The following is a 14,798-nucleotide window of genomic DNA, read 5'->3' as shown; positions in this document are numbered from 1 at the left end:
CATTTCCTTCTCTCTTTCATAGGATTGTTATAAGGATCAAAACAATACAATTTATAAAGTATTGACACAATGAGCCACATAGTAGGCATTTAATAAAGGCTTATTCTCTTCCTTCCCCATTCCTTTTCTGCTCTGAGAGTACTCCACCCTGAGGTCATAGTACAGGGGATTTAATAACATCTGAACATTCCTAAATGAATAATGAATTCTTATCCATTAAATCCTCCCCAGATTCTGACCCTTTGTTTGTCAATATTCAAATTTAGTTCTTCTCCTTACTGTCCATCTTTTTATTCCTACCTATGTCCCTCAACTCTTCTATTCACTGTGAGTTCCCCTTTCTCCTCTCCTTCTTATCTCATGCCATACAGATGTTTTCTGCATTTTTGACAGCTTTTACTCCACTATAGATGAAGATATGGCCCTCCTCTTTGCCAAAGCAAACCACTTACCTGTACAGGTGATTGGATTTTACCCTCACTTCTCTATTAGATTACTGGGTGTCTTATCCCACTTTATTAATTATCTTTAATCTCTGCTGACTTGCTCAATTATCTTGAATTCCTCTTGTTTTACTCTTTCCTTCCTGCAAATATGACTAAGTCCCTGTCATCCTCAAAAACAGTCACTTGATCCAATCAACCCTACTATTATTCATAATTTCAATTCTCATTTTTGGCTTAAACTCATCGATAAGGCTGCTTACAATGGATGCATCTATTTATTTTTCTCTTGTTTTATTATGCCCTGAATTGTTATGCCCTGAATAAAGTCATTATGGCCTCCCCACTCTATCCCCTTCCTTGCTATTAGGACTGGGAGAATTAAGTCAGGAAAAACTTTGAAGCTCTGACCACTTTATATATCATTATGTCATAAACTCCAGGTGTATTATTTCAATCTTTGCTGGCTTAATTCCCCCTCATTTTGTTTTATTTCTCCTCTTTCTGTCTGTTTTTTGTCCAATACCTTCTTATCTTGACCTGTCAGAATTAAGTTATGATCCTTTCCTGGAATTTTGGCTTGTCTGTCCTCCCAGCATCCTTACCTTCCTTTTCTTCCTTTGTTAAATCCAAATTAGCTAAAGCCCTATTTAAGTTCCCTGCCTCAGTTCCTAGGGGCTGAATGTTTTTGGACATGAGTCCCATCTAACCAGTTAGTCTAAAACTTTTCACATTAAAAGATTAAAAGCCAATTTCTATCTTGTCTCAGTTTCTGTGGCATTACAATTTCTTTAGCCCTTTATATTCTGGCTTTTGACCTCATCATTCAACTTAAATTGTTATCTAAGAAGTCAGTGAGTTAAAAAAGCATTTTAAGCACTTCTTATTTGCCAGACACTCAACTGAGTACTGAGGATATAAAGAATATTAAAAGATAGTTCCTGCCTTTAAGAAGTTGAAAATCTAATGGGCTAGATGACATGTAACTATGTACAAACATACAGGAAGAATTGGAGATAATATGTAGAAGAAAGTTAATAGAATCAAGAAGAATTGGGAAAAGTGTCCTGGAGAAGTTAGGATTTTAACTGGGATATAAAGGAGGCCAATGATGCCAGGGGAATGAAGATGAAGAGGGAGATCATTTCATCCTTAAGGAACAGTCAATGAAAATTTGGCATTTGGATATAGAGTTTTTTGGCATTGGGAGATAAGAGTTTTTGGCTTGAGGAACAGGAAAGAGACCAGTGTCACTGGATCACAGAAAATGTGATGAATAAAAAGAATGTAAGGTAGAGAGGAGTAATTTATGAAGGACTTTGAATTCCAAAAAGTTGGTTTTGTATTTGATCCTGGATGATAGAACCACTGGAATTTAATGAGTAGGGGATAACATTGTCAGACGTGCTTCAGGAAAAATATTTCAATACTTCAACGAACTATTCACTGGAATAGTTAAGTGGAAGATATATGTATTTGAGACCAACCAATAGTCTTTTTATATAGTCCAGGTTAAGATAATGAGGTCCTGTTGGCAGTGTCAGAGAGAAAAGAGGCCTATTTGAAAGACATTACAAAGATAAAATTACTATTCTCCTTCACTTGGTAATCTCATCAGCTCCCATGGCATCAATTATCACCTTTATGATAGTAATTCTCAAATCTTCTTAACCATTCTTTCCTCACTTCTAGTTTCATCTCTGTCTATTGGACATTTCAAGCTAGATGTCCTGTAGATGTCTTAAACTTAACATATGCGATGCTGAACTCACTGACTTCCCTTCCCCAAATCCTAATTTCTAATTTCTCTTTCATTGTTGAGTGTAATTATCATTTTCCCAGACATCCAAGTTCATAATCAAAGTGTTATCCTCTACTTCTCATTCCCTCCACCCCAATATTCCATCTGTTGCTAAGTCTAATCATTTTACCTTTATATCATTTCTTATATATACCTACTTCTTTATTCTGCTGCTGCTTTTACTTGGGCACAGATCCATATTCTCACATGTCTAGATGATTACATTAGTCAACTATTTTGTTTCCTTGCTTCAAATCATTTCCCAGTCCAGTCTGTCCTTTCACTCAGGTGTCAAATCAATCTTCCTAAGGCAAATGTTTGGCCATGTCACCATCTTATTCAATAAACTGCCTGTCATCTCAAGGATCAAATTTGGTGGTTTAAAACCACTACAATCTGCTCCTTCCAACCTTTCCATTCTTTTTACACTTTACATACTTTCACATACTTTGAAGTCCAGTGACATCAGCTTCTTTGCTATTTCTTACATAAGAAAAACCATCCTGACTCCTATTTTAATTGGTTTTATTCCATGTCTAGAATGTGCTCTCTCCTCAATTTTATTTGGATTCCTTGATTTCCTTGATCATGATATCAACTAAAATCTCAGCTTTAAAGAATACTCTTCCATTCTCTTCTATAATAATGCTTTCTTTTACTGATTTTCTCCAAATTATCATATGTATGTTGGTATATATGCACATATGCATATAAATTTCTAGCCACATCATAGCTAGTTGGTGATATAAGATGACATACTCTATACATTTATTAATTCAATCAAATGTAGTACCCAATGATTTTTATATAATATTGTTTTGTAATTCCAACCTATAATGTGTTACATATTTTTATGATTTTCATGTTGTCCTATAGAATGGGTCATAGTTTTAAATTTTTATTGACATATATTTTTCTGTATGTATAAATGTAAACATAGTGTCATGCATATATTTCTACTTATTATTAATATAGCATCACTATTATATGTACTATATGTTCATATGTATATAATATATAGTAAATATATGCAAATATATTATGTAACACCTTTACATAGTATTGCTATATTATTATTAACGTTTTTTCTCTTTCCATATACTATTCTGATGTTTACACCTATTATTACTGCTTATATTTTAAATATCAAATTATTGAAGTGTTCTGTTAAGTGATATTCATTATTATGTTAATTATTCTCAATATGAATCTGATATAACAAGAATGATGATTTGAAATCTTTTGGCTGTGAGAAGAAATGCAGTATTTCTTCTTCTTCTCAATATAGCAGACTATAAACTAAAAGAGTATAAAGATTCCTATTCATTTTTGTAACAGATTCTGTTCTATCTGAATTTTAGGAATTGTCTTGTTTTTCTCTCTATTGTCTTGTTTGTTTCTCTAAAACAAAAAGGAAATTTATTTAAGGGAAGGAGGAAGCCGGAACCCTCCCTGAGAACTTCCAAAGCTGCAACAGCTTGGACACAGAATAAACTGAACAACTAAAAGGAGGTGGAAAGTTTATTTAGCCTTGCTAACCTTGTTTTATAATGTTTTGTGAATGTAATTTAAGGAATTAGATATTTCCACTTATTCTAGAAAATAAGAGGAAATTACAACTAAAACTATTTGACTATTACGAAAATTTTAAGATTGTTAACTAAATTATCTGAAGTTATTATTATTGTCATCACGTTAAACATAAAATTGGTAATTACTGTGTGCAGAGCAAGAGAGATGAGTTTCAAGGAATGGGCTGTATAGCACTCTTTTCCCCCATCATAGAGTTGGGGACAACTCTCAAGGCAACAACACTTACTTAGCAACACCTGCTTAGGTGCAGGATTCAAGGTTATCTTGACCAGGCTTTGAACCCCTCTTGAACCCTTTTTTAAATGTCAACCAACAGACCAGCAAAGACCAAGAAGAATTAGGAATGGGGTGTATTGGGCATGTATCATTAATTAGGATAGCAAGGGGGTGAAACTGTTTCTATAAAGAATGCTTAGTACACAAAACATTGCCCCTTCATGCACTGATTGGTTTAGCTGCTTTATGTTTCCTTAGTAATTTTGCAGTTTTAGGGCTTAAATATGGACAGGATAGATACAATAAACTTGTCTTGACCACATACATAGATGTTTTCTACTTTCTCTTGCTTTCAGCCCATGGAAGTCAATAGTTGAAATAGGCAAGAGCAAGCTCAGCCCCTTCTCTGAGGTCTTTGCCAACTCCATTTAATCTATAAGTTTGTCAGTTTTCTTGAAACCAGAGTAAGTGAAGTCATCAGCCCTGAGAAAGGAGGTTTTTGGGATATAGAATTCCCAAACAAAGAATGCGTTTACTAAGAATCTAAGAAGCTTGTTTAATAATTGGTCTTTGCAATTGATAAGGCTAAACACAAGAAAAAGAAAGAATTGTTAAGCAAAATCTCCAATGTGCATGAATTCTGGTAAATTTGTATTGCTTATTGACACTTCCTGAGAATAAAAATAATTTATCTAGTCCTGAGTTATGATTAATAAAATTTGTTATTAGACATAAAATTTCTTAAGATTTTAAGTCATGTTCTTTTGAGTTTTGAATTTGGGTATGATTGTCTGATGGATCATTAAGTCAGTAACCTGCCATTCCAGAGAAATGCCATAAGTTACTCAGAGGGATGCCTTTCTGAACTTATTATTATTGATATTGGGGGGGGGATTCCTTTGTGAGTAGCATATAAACATACTCCTACTTTTTTCTCTTTTTTACTTTTGTCCATAATTTTCATAGTTGTAAAGTCCCTTCTATATTTACTAGTCCAAGTTGTCTTTCTATGATTCTTCATAATTCATTTTTCCTTTGATACAGAAACAGGAAATAGGAGAAGTGATGAGGGTGACAGAGACCAATTAATGAAGTTCTATATTTAGGCTTCAGAATGAAAAAGTAGGGGTTGTGGGCAAGGAAACTTGAGAGAAAAATTTGTTGTTTCTGTGGAAGGTCCTCACCAGCTGCTAAGTCCTTAATAAGACCACAGGGAACCTTGGGGAGGAGATCAGAAAATTCTCTCTTTGAATGACCCATTTCTTTATCTTGGTCATAGATCTCTAAGCTCAGTGTTCCAGACTCCTTGGACTCTATTAAGTTATTCCATCCAAAGGTGGAAGGACTTAATTAAATGTAGTATGTTAATGATCCTCTAGGGTCATGGAAACGAAATTTCTGATAAGGGCTTCAGAGCCACATCTGTGAAAGAGATGAAAGAAAAGTCCACTAATAATGCTCATTGGGACAAGTGTTTGGAGGAATGTCCATGGAGAGGAAGCTGAAGGGACTACACAATAAAAAGTATGGTGGGGTTAGAAGAATATGAGTATTTTGGGAAAGATCTTGGTCTCTTTCATTGAGACCATAAGATCCAGGGAGTATGGAGGCATCCCCAGAGCATATGGAAAGTGAAGATTCTTATGGAGAATGTCATTTGGGAGATCCTTGGAACAGATGGAGCAGAATCTGAGAAATATGACAGTAGAGCTAATGGGCTTGAATACTTATACTTAATGTGGAATCTGATCCAGGATTTTGGAGTTCCTTTTGTGGGAAAGAAGAGTTTATTTTTTTATAAGGGCAGACCATGACTACTGACTATGGGAAGTAGGTCATCAAAACTTAACCTAACCACTGGTCTCTTCATTTCATGGTTGACTTCATGTTTCTTCAAAACTATAATCTGCTTTTCCATAATCATTCCTCAAATAAGTGGAAGCAAATGAGGTAGCAAGTGATAGAAATAAGCATAAAATGCTTAAAAAGCATAAAGTGCTGGAGGGTTGGGGAAGGGTAACTGGGAGATTATGGAGCTAAGGTGGGAGGAAAGCAGAAAAGTAAGAAAGGCAGTACAGCAGTTGAAAAGGTCACAAAGAAGCCATTGTATTCCATCAACCATTGGATAGACATAGGGAAGTTAGGACCAAGTCAACCCTAATTGTATCTCTATTGGAACCTCTTCTGTACTCAGAGGATACTCAGAGGATAGCTATCTTTTTTTCTTACCTTTGTCTCACCCGTACTTTCATCTTTCAGGTAAATTGCTTTATTGACCTCTTTTTCATCAGTGCCTCTCACAACTTTTCTTCCAAACTACTTATACACTTACAGTGCTTTCATTTCTGTATATAAAAGTATCACTGCCTCAGACTGCTCTCTTTCCTTTCATTCCCTCCTCTCCCAATTCTGCATTCTTCTTTTAGTCATGCTAACTCGATTTGAATGGAGATAGCTTCTGCCTAGCCCCTGATCTGGAATGTCCAGTAAGGGTATTTCCCCCACTCGTTGCCTAACTATCCTAGTGCCTTAAGTTATATTCAAAAGGGAATGAATTGGTAAAGACAATGGAGAATTGTATTTATAACATGATTCTCTTCCCATCTAGAAAAACTTGCTCTCTTGGATCTCACTTTCTCCTCTTACTCTGTGGATGATTTTACCACAGCACCAGTATCCAGGATGAAGAACCAGAGTTATGATGAGGTAAGAGGGCCCAGTGAATTAAGGAATTCCTTGATGGTATTTTTAATATTAGCGCATTTATCAGTAATCAGTCATCTACAAAAATGAACTTTATCCTTTCTAGTTTCAGAACATTAAGGAGGTTGTATTCACTGAATAAGCATCTTTGTTTCCAGACTTTAGAATGGAATGGGAACAATCTGGGACTGAGTGAGAACATTCATGTTTCTGTACTGACTTCTAACATTTAGCAATAGTCTAAGCATTAGCAAGTCATTCCATCCTCTGGGCCTTATCAGTTACTTTATCTGTAAAATGGAGATCATAGAATTATAGAAACATAGATTCAGAGTTTTAGAGTTGGAAGGAGGTTGCAGCAACAACTTAGCCCAAACCATTCCTGGTAAAGAATTATAATACCTTCCTAATTGGATTGTTGAGACAATAAAATGAGATGATGGATTGGAAAATCCTGTTTAAGATCTCCAAACTTCTATTTAAGAATAAATTATTCATAAAATTTAATATCTGAATTGAATTACAAGGCATAATACATATAGAAGATCTTATATCTGTCTTTGGGAAGCCTGCTCTCTTTTTGAAGTGACAAGAGATTTATGTAAAATAGTTGGTGATACATTTACAAAGCAGCAGTCCTGGGAGAGGGAGCCTTCAATTCTCCTCTCCCATTCATTAGTGTCATTAGTCTGGGGACTAGAAGGCAAGGTAAAATGTTATAGAATTTAGATATGAAGTGATATTAGAGTCCATATATTCCTCATTTTAGTAACTAAGAACTTGATACTTCCAGATTTAGTAAGGAGAAATGATAGGATTGGAATATAGAATTAAACTAGCAAACATTCATTTATTCATTCAACAAATATTTGTGGAAGTCTGCTTAATGCCAAGTACTTTCCCAGTCACAGAAGATACAGATACATAAAACCTAATATCTACCTTTAAGGACCTAATAGTTGTTAAAATAGATAAAACCTGCACAAAGACATATATACAAGGCTTTATGTTGTAAAATATTTCAAGGCAGCTAGATGGCACAGTGAATAGAATGTGGGTCTGGAATCTGAGTTCAAATCCTATCCTAAATACTTATATGTGGGATGCTAGGCAATTCACTTAATTTCATTCAGCCTCAGTTTCCTTATTTATAAAGTGGGATAATAATTGCATTTATTTTCTAGGGCTGTTGTGAGGATCAAATGGGATAATATATGTAAAACTCTGCAAACCTTAAAAGTGCTATATAAATGCTCTCTTCCTTGAGACTTGTCTTGAATTATTTTGTTGATCAGAGAAGCTTGAACATCATTACTAATATTTTTTAAAATTTATTTTATTTATAAAGTATAAAAACAAAAAACCAAGAGATTATATGTATTCATAGGAGAGAGAAATCACTTCACATTAGAAGGTCAAGGAAGTTTTCCTGGAGGAAGTGACATTTGAACTAGGAGGAAGGCATTAGAAATCCATAAGAATTGGAAAAGAAAGGTTTTACTTAGAGCATAGTGTGTTGAGAGGGAACATGTTGAGTCCTTTTGAGACGATCTTTAATGCCAAAACATGAGTAAATTCACTAGATTGTTTTCTTCAGTGACAGGCTGTAGCATGTCCAGAGGTTGAGAGATTTGCCAATCATGTCACTTATTGCACATAGTGGGTTTTTTAAAGAGTAATTGTTAACTTGTTTAACTTCTGTATTGAATGATAAGATTGTAGGGGGCTTAACTGTCAGGATTTTCTACTTCATCTTAAAAGATATAACCATAGAATTTATTGAGAAGGGGTAGAGGCTGACATGGTCAAATTGGTGTTCTAGGAAAATCTCTTTGGCAGATATGAGGAGAATAGTCTGGCGTAGGGAAATGCCAGAGAGAGACTAATTAGAAGGCTATTGTAATAGCCTACTTGTTTTCCCTCTTTCCTTATTGGCCAAGTTGCAGATATTTTAATTGTGCACAATATTTTTTAACTTTTATTATCTTTTTAAAATTATAGTTATTTTTAACATTAAAAATTCTTTTGAGTTCTAGATTCTTTCAGTTCTCCCATTTTGCCCTCACTCACTGAGGAAGTAAGCAAGAAAATATCAGTTATACATGCACACATATCATGCAAAACATATTCCATATTAGCCATGCCAACAAAAAAAGCAAGAACAATAAAGAAAGATAAGTATACTTCATTTTACATTCAGATTTCATCAGCTCTCTCTTAGGAGGTGCCAAGTATTTTTTATCATGGGCCCTTTGACATTTTCTTAAATCATTCAATGATTAGAATAGCCAAGTTTTTCACAATTGATTATCATTACAATATTGCTATTTCTGTGTACAATGATCTTTTAGTTAATGCTTGCTTCACTTTGCATCACTTCATAAGATCGTTCCAGGTTTTTCTTATAGCGTCATCATTTCTCATCACTACTTTTCCAGCTATTTCTCAATTGATAAGCATTCTATCAGTTTTCATTTTTTCCATTTTTTTTGCCTCTATATAAAAAAGATGCTATAATATTTTGTACTTAAAGGTCCTCCCTCTCTTCTTCTTTTCATCTCTCCCTTTCTCTCTCTTTCCCCACCTCTGTTACAGAATTAGAAGTGATATTGCTGGCTAACGAGTATGCATTGTTTTATAGCCTTTTGTGCATAGGTTCAAATTGTTCTCCAAAATGGAGAACAGTTCATTGATTTATCTGTTTTTCATCAGCATTTGTCACACATGACACATCAGACAAGGCATGAAGTGATACTTCCCAGTTGTTTTAAGTTGCATTTCTCTAAGCAGTAGTGACTTAGAACATTTTTCATGTGCTTGAAAATAGTTTTGAATTTTTCTTTTGAAAATTATCTGTTGATATTCTTTGACTACTTATCAATTAGGGAATGACTCTCTCTTTAAAAAAAATAAATTTGACTTAGTTCTTTACATATTTGAAATTTTAATCCGAAACTTGCTGTAAGTTTTTTTATATTATTTTATGTCTATGCCATATTTTAGTAAAATGTAGTTTCCCTGATTATCTCCTTTAATTAGATCTATTTTTACTTTTACTTTATCTGAGATCATGCTTGCTCCCCCTGCTTTTTCATTTTCCTTGTGTTGAAGCATAATAGATTCTGCTGTCACCTATTTTAACTCTGTGACTGTCTTTCTATTTCAAGTGTGTCTCTTGTAAACAACATATTGTTGGATTTTATTTTCTAATCCATTCTATCTGCTTCTGTTTTATGGAGGAGTTTATTTTATTCATATTCACAATTTTGATTACTAATTATGTGTTTTCATTTATCCTATTTTCTTCCATTTATCCTTCTCATTCCTGTTTTACTCTGTTCCTCCTCAAAAGTTTATTTTTTATCTGACTACTGACTTCTTTAATTGTCCCTCCCCTTTATCACATCCCCCTCTTTATTTTTTTCTTATCTTTTATCCCTATTGGATAAGATAGATTTCTATAACCAACTGGATATGTATTATATATATATATATATATATATATATATATATATATTCTCTCCTTTTCAAATAATTTCTGATGAGAATGAGATTCAAACATAGCTTATCTCCCTCCATTTCCCCCTTCACTATGAAAGTTATTTCTTACATGTTTCTTTTATGAGATAAATTTTTCCATCCATTTCACCCTTCCCCCTTCTTTCAGTGCAACCTCTTTCTCACTCCTTCATGTATTTTTGAGATTAATTCAATATAATCAACACATACCCAAGCTCTTTTTCTATGTAGATTTCTCCTAACTACTATAATGGTGAGAAAGTGCTAAGGAGTCACATGGGAAGTAAACCATTTAATCTTATAGAATTCTTATGATTTCTCTTTCTTATTAACCTTTCTATACTTTATTTGAATGTTGCATTTGAATGCCAATTTTATATTCAGCTTTGGTCTTTTAATCAGTAATTCTTAAGAGCCTTCTATTTCATTAAATATCTATTCTCTCTCTCTCTCTCTCTCTCTCTCTCTCTCTCTCTCTCTCTCTCTCTCTTTCTCTTTCTCTTTTCCCCTCCGCTCTCCCCCCCAAAGATCATTGTCAGTTTGATTATTCTTGGTTGTAATCCTAATTCTTTTGCTTTCTGGAATCTTATATTTAAAATCCTTTACTCCTTTAATGTAGAAGCTGCTAAACCTTGTATGATCTTGATATTTGAATGGCATACATTTGAATGGTTATTTTTGTCTGCTTGCAATATTTTCTCCTTGACTTGAGAGCTCTGTAATTTGCCTATAATATCCCTGGGAGTTTTTATTTTGGGATTTCTTTTAGGAAATGATGAGGGGATTCTTTCAATTTTATTTTATCTTCTGTTTCTAGGGTAATAGAGCAGTTTTTCTTGATAATTTCTTGAAGTATGATGTCTTGATGCCAATTTTCTAATTTGTCTTAGACTGAAGAAGTGTCTCACTATGACACTTGAGATTGGCTCTGTCATTCCAAAATTTGATTTGAATCATTTTAAATTTATTTGGATGGAAATATTGGCATATTCTGCTGGAAATAATGCATGATCTTGGCTTATTCTTTTCTTTTTCTATTTCTTGACTTTATTCTCTTTCTTATTCTTATGCACCACTATTCATTGCAATGTATGAAGAAGTAGATCAGGGGTCTATAGTATGGTCTAAAATACCAAATCCCACCCATATCCATTTTTTGCATGCTCCTACCTAAAAAATATTTTTACATTTTATGATAACATATTCATGTATTGAAAAATATGAGAAAAAACCAACATTCTTAGATTGTTGGTTAGATTTAACCTTCTTGCAATCATTGTCCCACCCTCTCACCAAATAGAAAAATGTTTCAAAGAATTTGACAAAGTTCTTTAAATAAAGATATAATTTAGTGTCCAGTGACTTCAAAGAAAACATTCACATTGGGAAGAACAATAAAAAACTATGTTGGGAAATGAATAATGATGGTGGTCAAAGATGTATAAATCAAAAATTCTTGAGGCCTATGCATCAGAATTGGAAATGGATCTAAGAAATGAATCAGAAAACTATTGACATGGTGAGTAAAACCTAAAATACTTTAAGGCAAAAATTATTTGCCATTAATATGGGAATCATTGTTGAATTAACCATATTTCTATATATCATCAAACTTCCAATTTTTAGAGCCAAAATAATAGTCATAAGAAAAGTAATAGCAATAATAAATAGTATTTATATAATCTTTAAACTTTTCAAAATTATTAATATATCAATGATAAAAATTAATGCACAGGTAGAAAAATACTAAAATGAAAAATAGAGTAAACAGATCAACTTCTACCTTACATCTGCTAATACTCGAATAAGTGATGTGGAGAGAGGAAAAGATAGCATTATCTATTTCCAAGGAAAGATTATATGACCATATGAGACACCAGGTAAGGAGGAAAGGAATAAACATTTATATGGTAACCACCCTTTACCAGGTACTGTGCTAAGTACTTTTAACTAATATCTCATCTTGTCCTCACAATAACTTCACAAGGTAGATGCTATTATTATCTCCATTTTACAGCTGAGGAAACTGAGGTAAAGAGAAGTTAAGTGACTTGACCAAGGTTAACTCATAAATATTTGAGACTAGATTTGAACTAACTCTAATCTTTCTGACTCTAGGTTTAACACCCTTTCCATTGTACCATCTGCCTTTGGTAGAATGTAGAAGGATGTCCTAAATTTGGAGAGAAATTGGACTTGATGTGCTCTAAGATCCTTTCCAAATATATCACTTCAAATGTTTGAAGACATTTACCACTATTTCCTTTAATGTTTTCTTCTCTAAGTAAATCTTCCCAATTTTCTGGGTGATTTTTATAAGCAATGATCTCCAGTTCCTCCTCCAGATCACTCTATTTGTTCTTTTGAAATACTTCATATTGTTCCTGTCCTTCCCAAAATGACACCATTAATTAAATCCTAAATTCCTGATGAAATCTGACCAGGAAGAATAACACTTTCAGAACTAAAACCTCTCTCATTCTAAATTCTCTTCCACTTTTAAAACACCTGAGATTGAATGGGGTTTTTTGGCTGCCATATAACATTATTGGCTCCTATTGCATTTGCAGTCCCCTGAAATGTCCATTTGTTTCAGAGAACAACTGTTTATTAAAGTTTCTACCATCTTGTACTTCTGAAGTTGAATTTTTGAATTCAGGTGTAGGACTTTACATTTATCTCTATTATGTTTACAGATTTATTAGGAATCTCTTTCCTTATAATAAGCTGATATCTTTATTTCTTCAGCATCTATGGATTGCTCCAAATTTTGTTTTTTAGAGTCAAGAATATATCTAAATTGCCTTTCATGTGACAATATTTAAAATACTTGAAGACAACTATCTCAATAAATATTCTCTTTTCATTGCTAAACTTTAGTTATTAGAAATAATCCATCCATTCATTCATCTATCAATCTATCTGTCCATCTATCTCCATGACTATTCTCCTTGCTGTCTTGTTGGTTACTATCTCTTAGTGATGCCCTGAGTCCATGTGTATTGCAGCTAGATTTCCCTTTGTTAGTATATAGAACTTATTTCTTCTCTGCCTCCTTTTCCTTAAGCAGTTATTAAAATAAACTATGCTACAGACAATTATCTGGAAAACTCATAATGAAGACTCTAAACTTCATTCATTTACAGGATTGAGCATACTTTTCTTCCCTCACTCCTCTCTGCAGATTATTCCTTGGGAACAACTTCCTCAAGAGAACCAAACCACTATTACTGAATTCTTGTTGCTGGGCTTCTCTAATCTCCAAGAAAAGCAGCTTGTACTTTTCCCTATCTTTCTTTGCCTCTACTTACTCATCCTCAGTGGGAATATCACTATTGTCACTGTTATCTGCTTGGAGCATAGTCTCCACATCCCCATGTACTTTTTCTTAGGGGTCCTCTCTGTTTCTGAAACCTGTTATACATTTGTTGTTCTGCCCAAGATGCTTATCAACTTGTTCTCTGTGCTCAGGACCATCTCCTTCATCAGCTGTGCTGTCCAGATGTTCTTTTTTCTTGGCTTTGGTGTTTCCAACTGCTTGCTACTTGGTGTGATGGGTTATGATCGCTATGCTGCCATCTGCCACCCTTTGCGCTACCCAATCCTCATGAACTGGAGGGTCTGCAGACTGTTAGCAGCCACTTGTGGACTAAGTGGCTTTTTAATTTCCTTGGTGGGCACCACCTTGGTCTTCATTCTTCCTTTTTGCAACTCCAACAAGGTTGAACACTACTTCTGTGATATCTCACCTGTTATTCACCTTGCCTGTGGTGATGCTTCTATCAATGAGTTTGTCATATTCATCTGTGGTGTCCTGGTGCTTGTTTTCCCTTTGACCTTCATCTGCATTTCTTATGGTTTCATTGTTAGTACTATCTTAAAGATTCCATCTGCTGAGGGAAAACGGAAGGCCTTTTCTACCTGTGCCTCTCACCTTACTGTGGTTGTAGTCCACTATGGATGTGCATCATTTGTCTACCTCAGGCCCTCCAGGATCTCATCAAGTAAAGACCAACTGGTGACAGTGACTTATACCATTATCACCCCCTTATTGAATCCTTTGATTTATAGTTTACGGAACAAGGATGTCCAAATAGCCATTCGGAAAGTGATCAGTTGGGGAGGGTTTTCCCTAAAAACCATATAATTTCAAACTCAACAATTGTGGATAAATAGCTGTACTAAAGATATTGCTTGTTTTGACAGAGATGTGAATTTGCTGCTGCTTCCAGGGATGAATACTTTTAAAATTTGTATAGGGATTAAAATAATTCTGTCAACTATGATTATCATAGATAGCAGCATAATGGATTATGAGGTAATATGGTGTAGATGAGTATTCTTCAAGCTTTTATTTTTATTCACATTTCTATAAGTAAATTTTTTGAGCACAAATTCCTAACATATGTATATTTATTGACATATTATGTTTAATATAAAATGTGAATAAAATAGAAATTTAAAAAGAATGAAATGAAGATGAATTGTATATTACTTAAGTATTTTATTTTATTGATTATGTA

At 33.9% G+C, this 14,798-nt stretch overlaps 1 protein-coding gene across 1 annotated transcript; it reads left to right on the top strand.

Moving 5' to 3' along the window:
* Positions 1–6,735: 6,735 nt before the first annotated feature.
* Positions 6,736–14,422, top strand: LOC127561311 (olfactory receptor 10R2-like). The gene is made up of 2 exons (XM_051996593.1): positions 6,736–6,759; positions 13,460–14,422. The coding sequence occupies exons 1-2, from the start codon at positions 6,736–6,738 to the stop codon at positions 14,420–14,422; spliced, it is 987 nt and encodes a 328-aa protein (XP_051852553.1).
* The last annotated feature ends 376 nt before the right edge of the window (positions 14,423–14,798 follow it).

This window comes from Antechinus flavipes, chromosome 4, assembly GCF_016432865.1.
Source record: "Antechinus flavipes isolate AdamAnt ecotype Samford, QLD, Australia chromosome 4, AdamAnt_v2, whole genome shotgun sequence".
Lineage (NCBI taxonomy): Eukaryota > Metazoa > Chordata > Mammalia > Dasyuromorphia > Dasyuridae > Antechinus > Antechinus flavipes.
This window is presented reverse-complemented; position numbering and strand designations above follow the sequence as displayed.

Bases quoted from the DNA above. Each gene is read 5' to 3' on its own strand.
- LOC127561311 (XM_051996593.1), top strand. From the start codon at position 6,736: ATGAAGAACCAGAGTTATGATGAG. The intron at 6,760-13,459 runs GTAAGAGGGCCC...TCCTCTCTGCAG, and splicing joins AGAACCAGAGTTATGATGAG to ATTATTCCTTGGGAACAACT.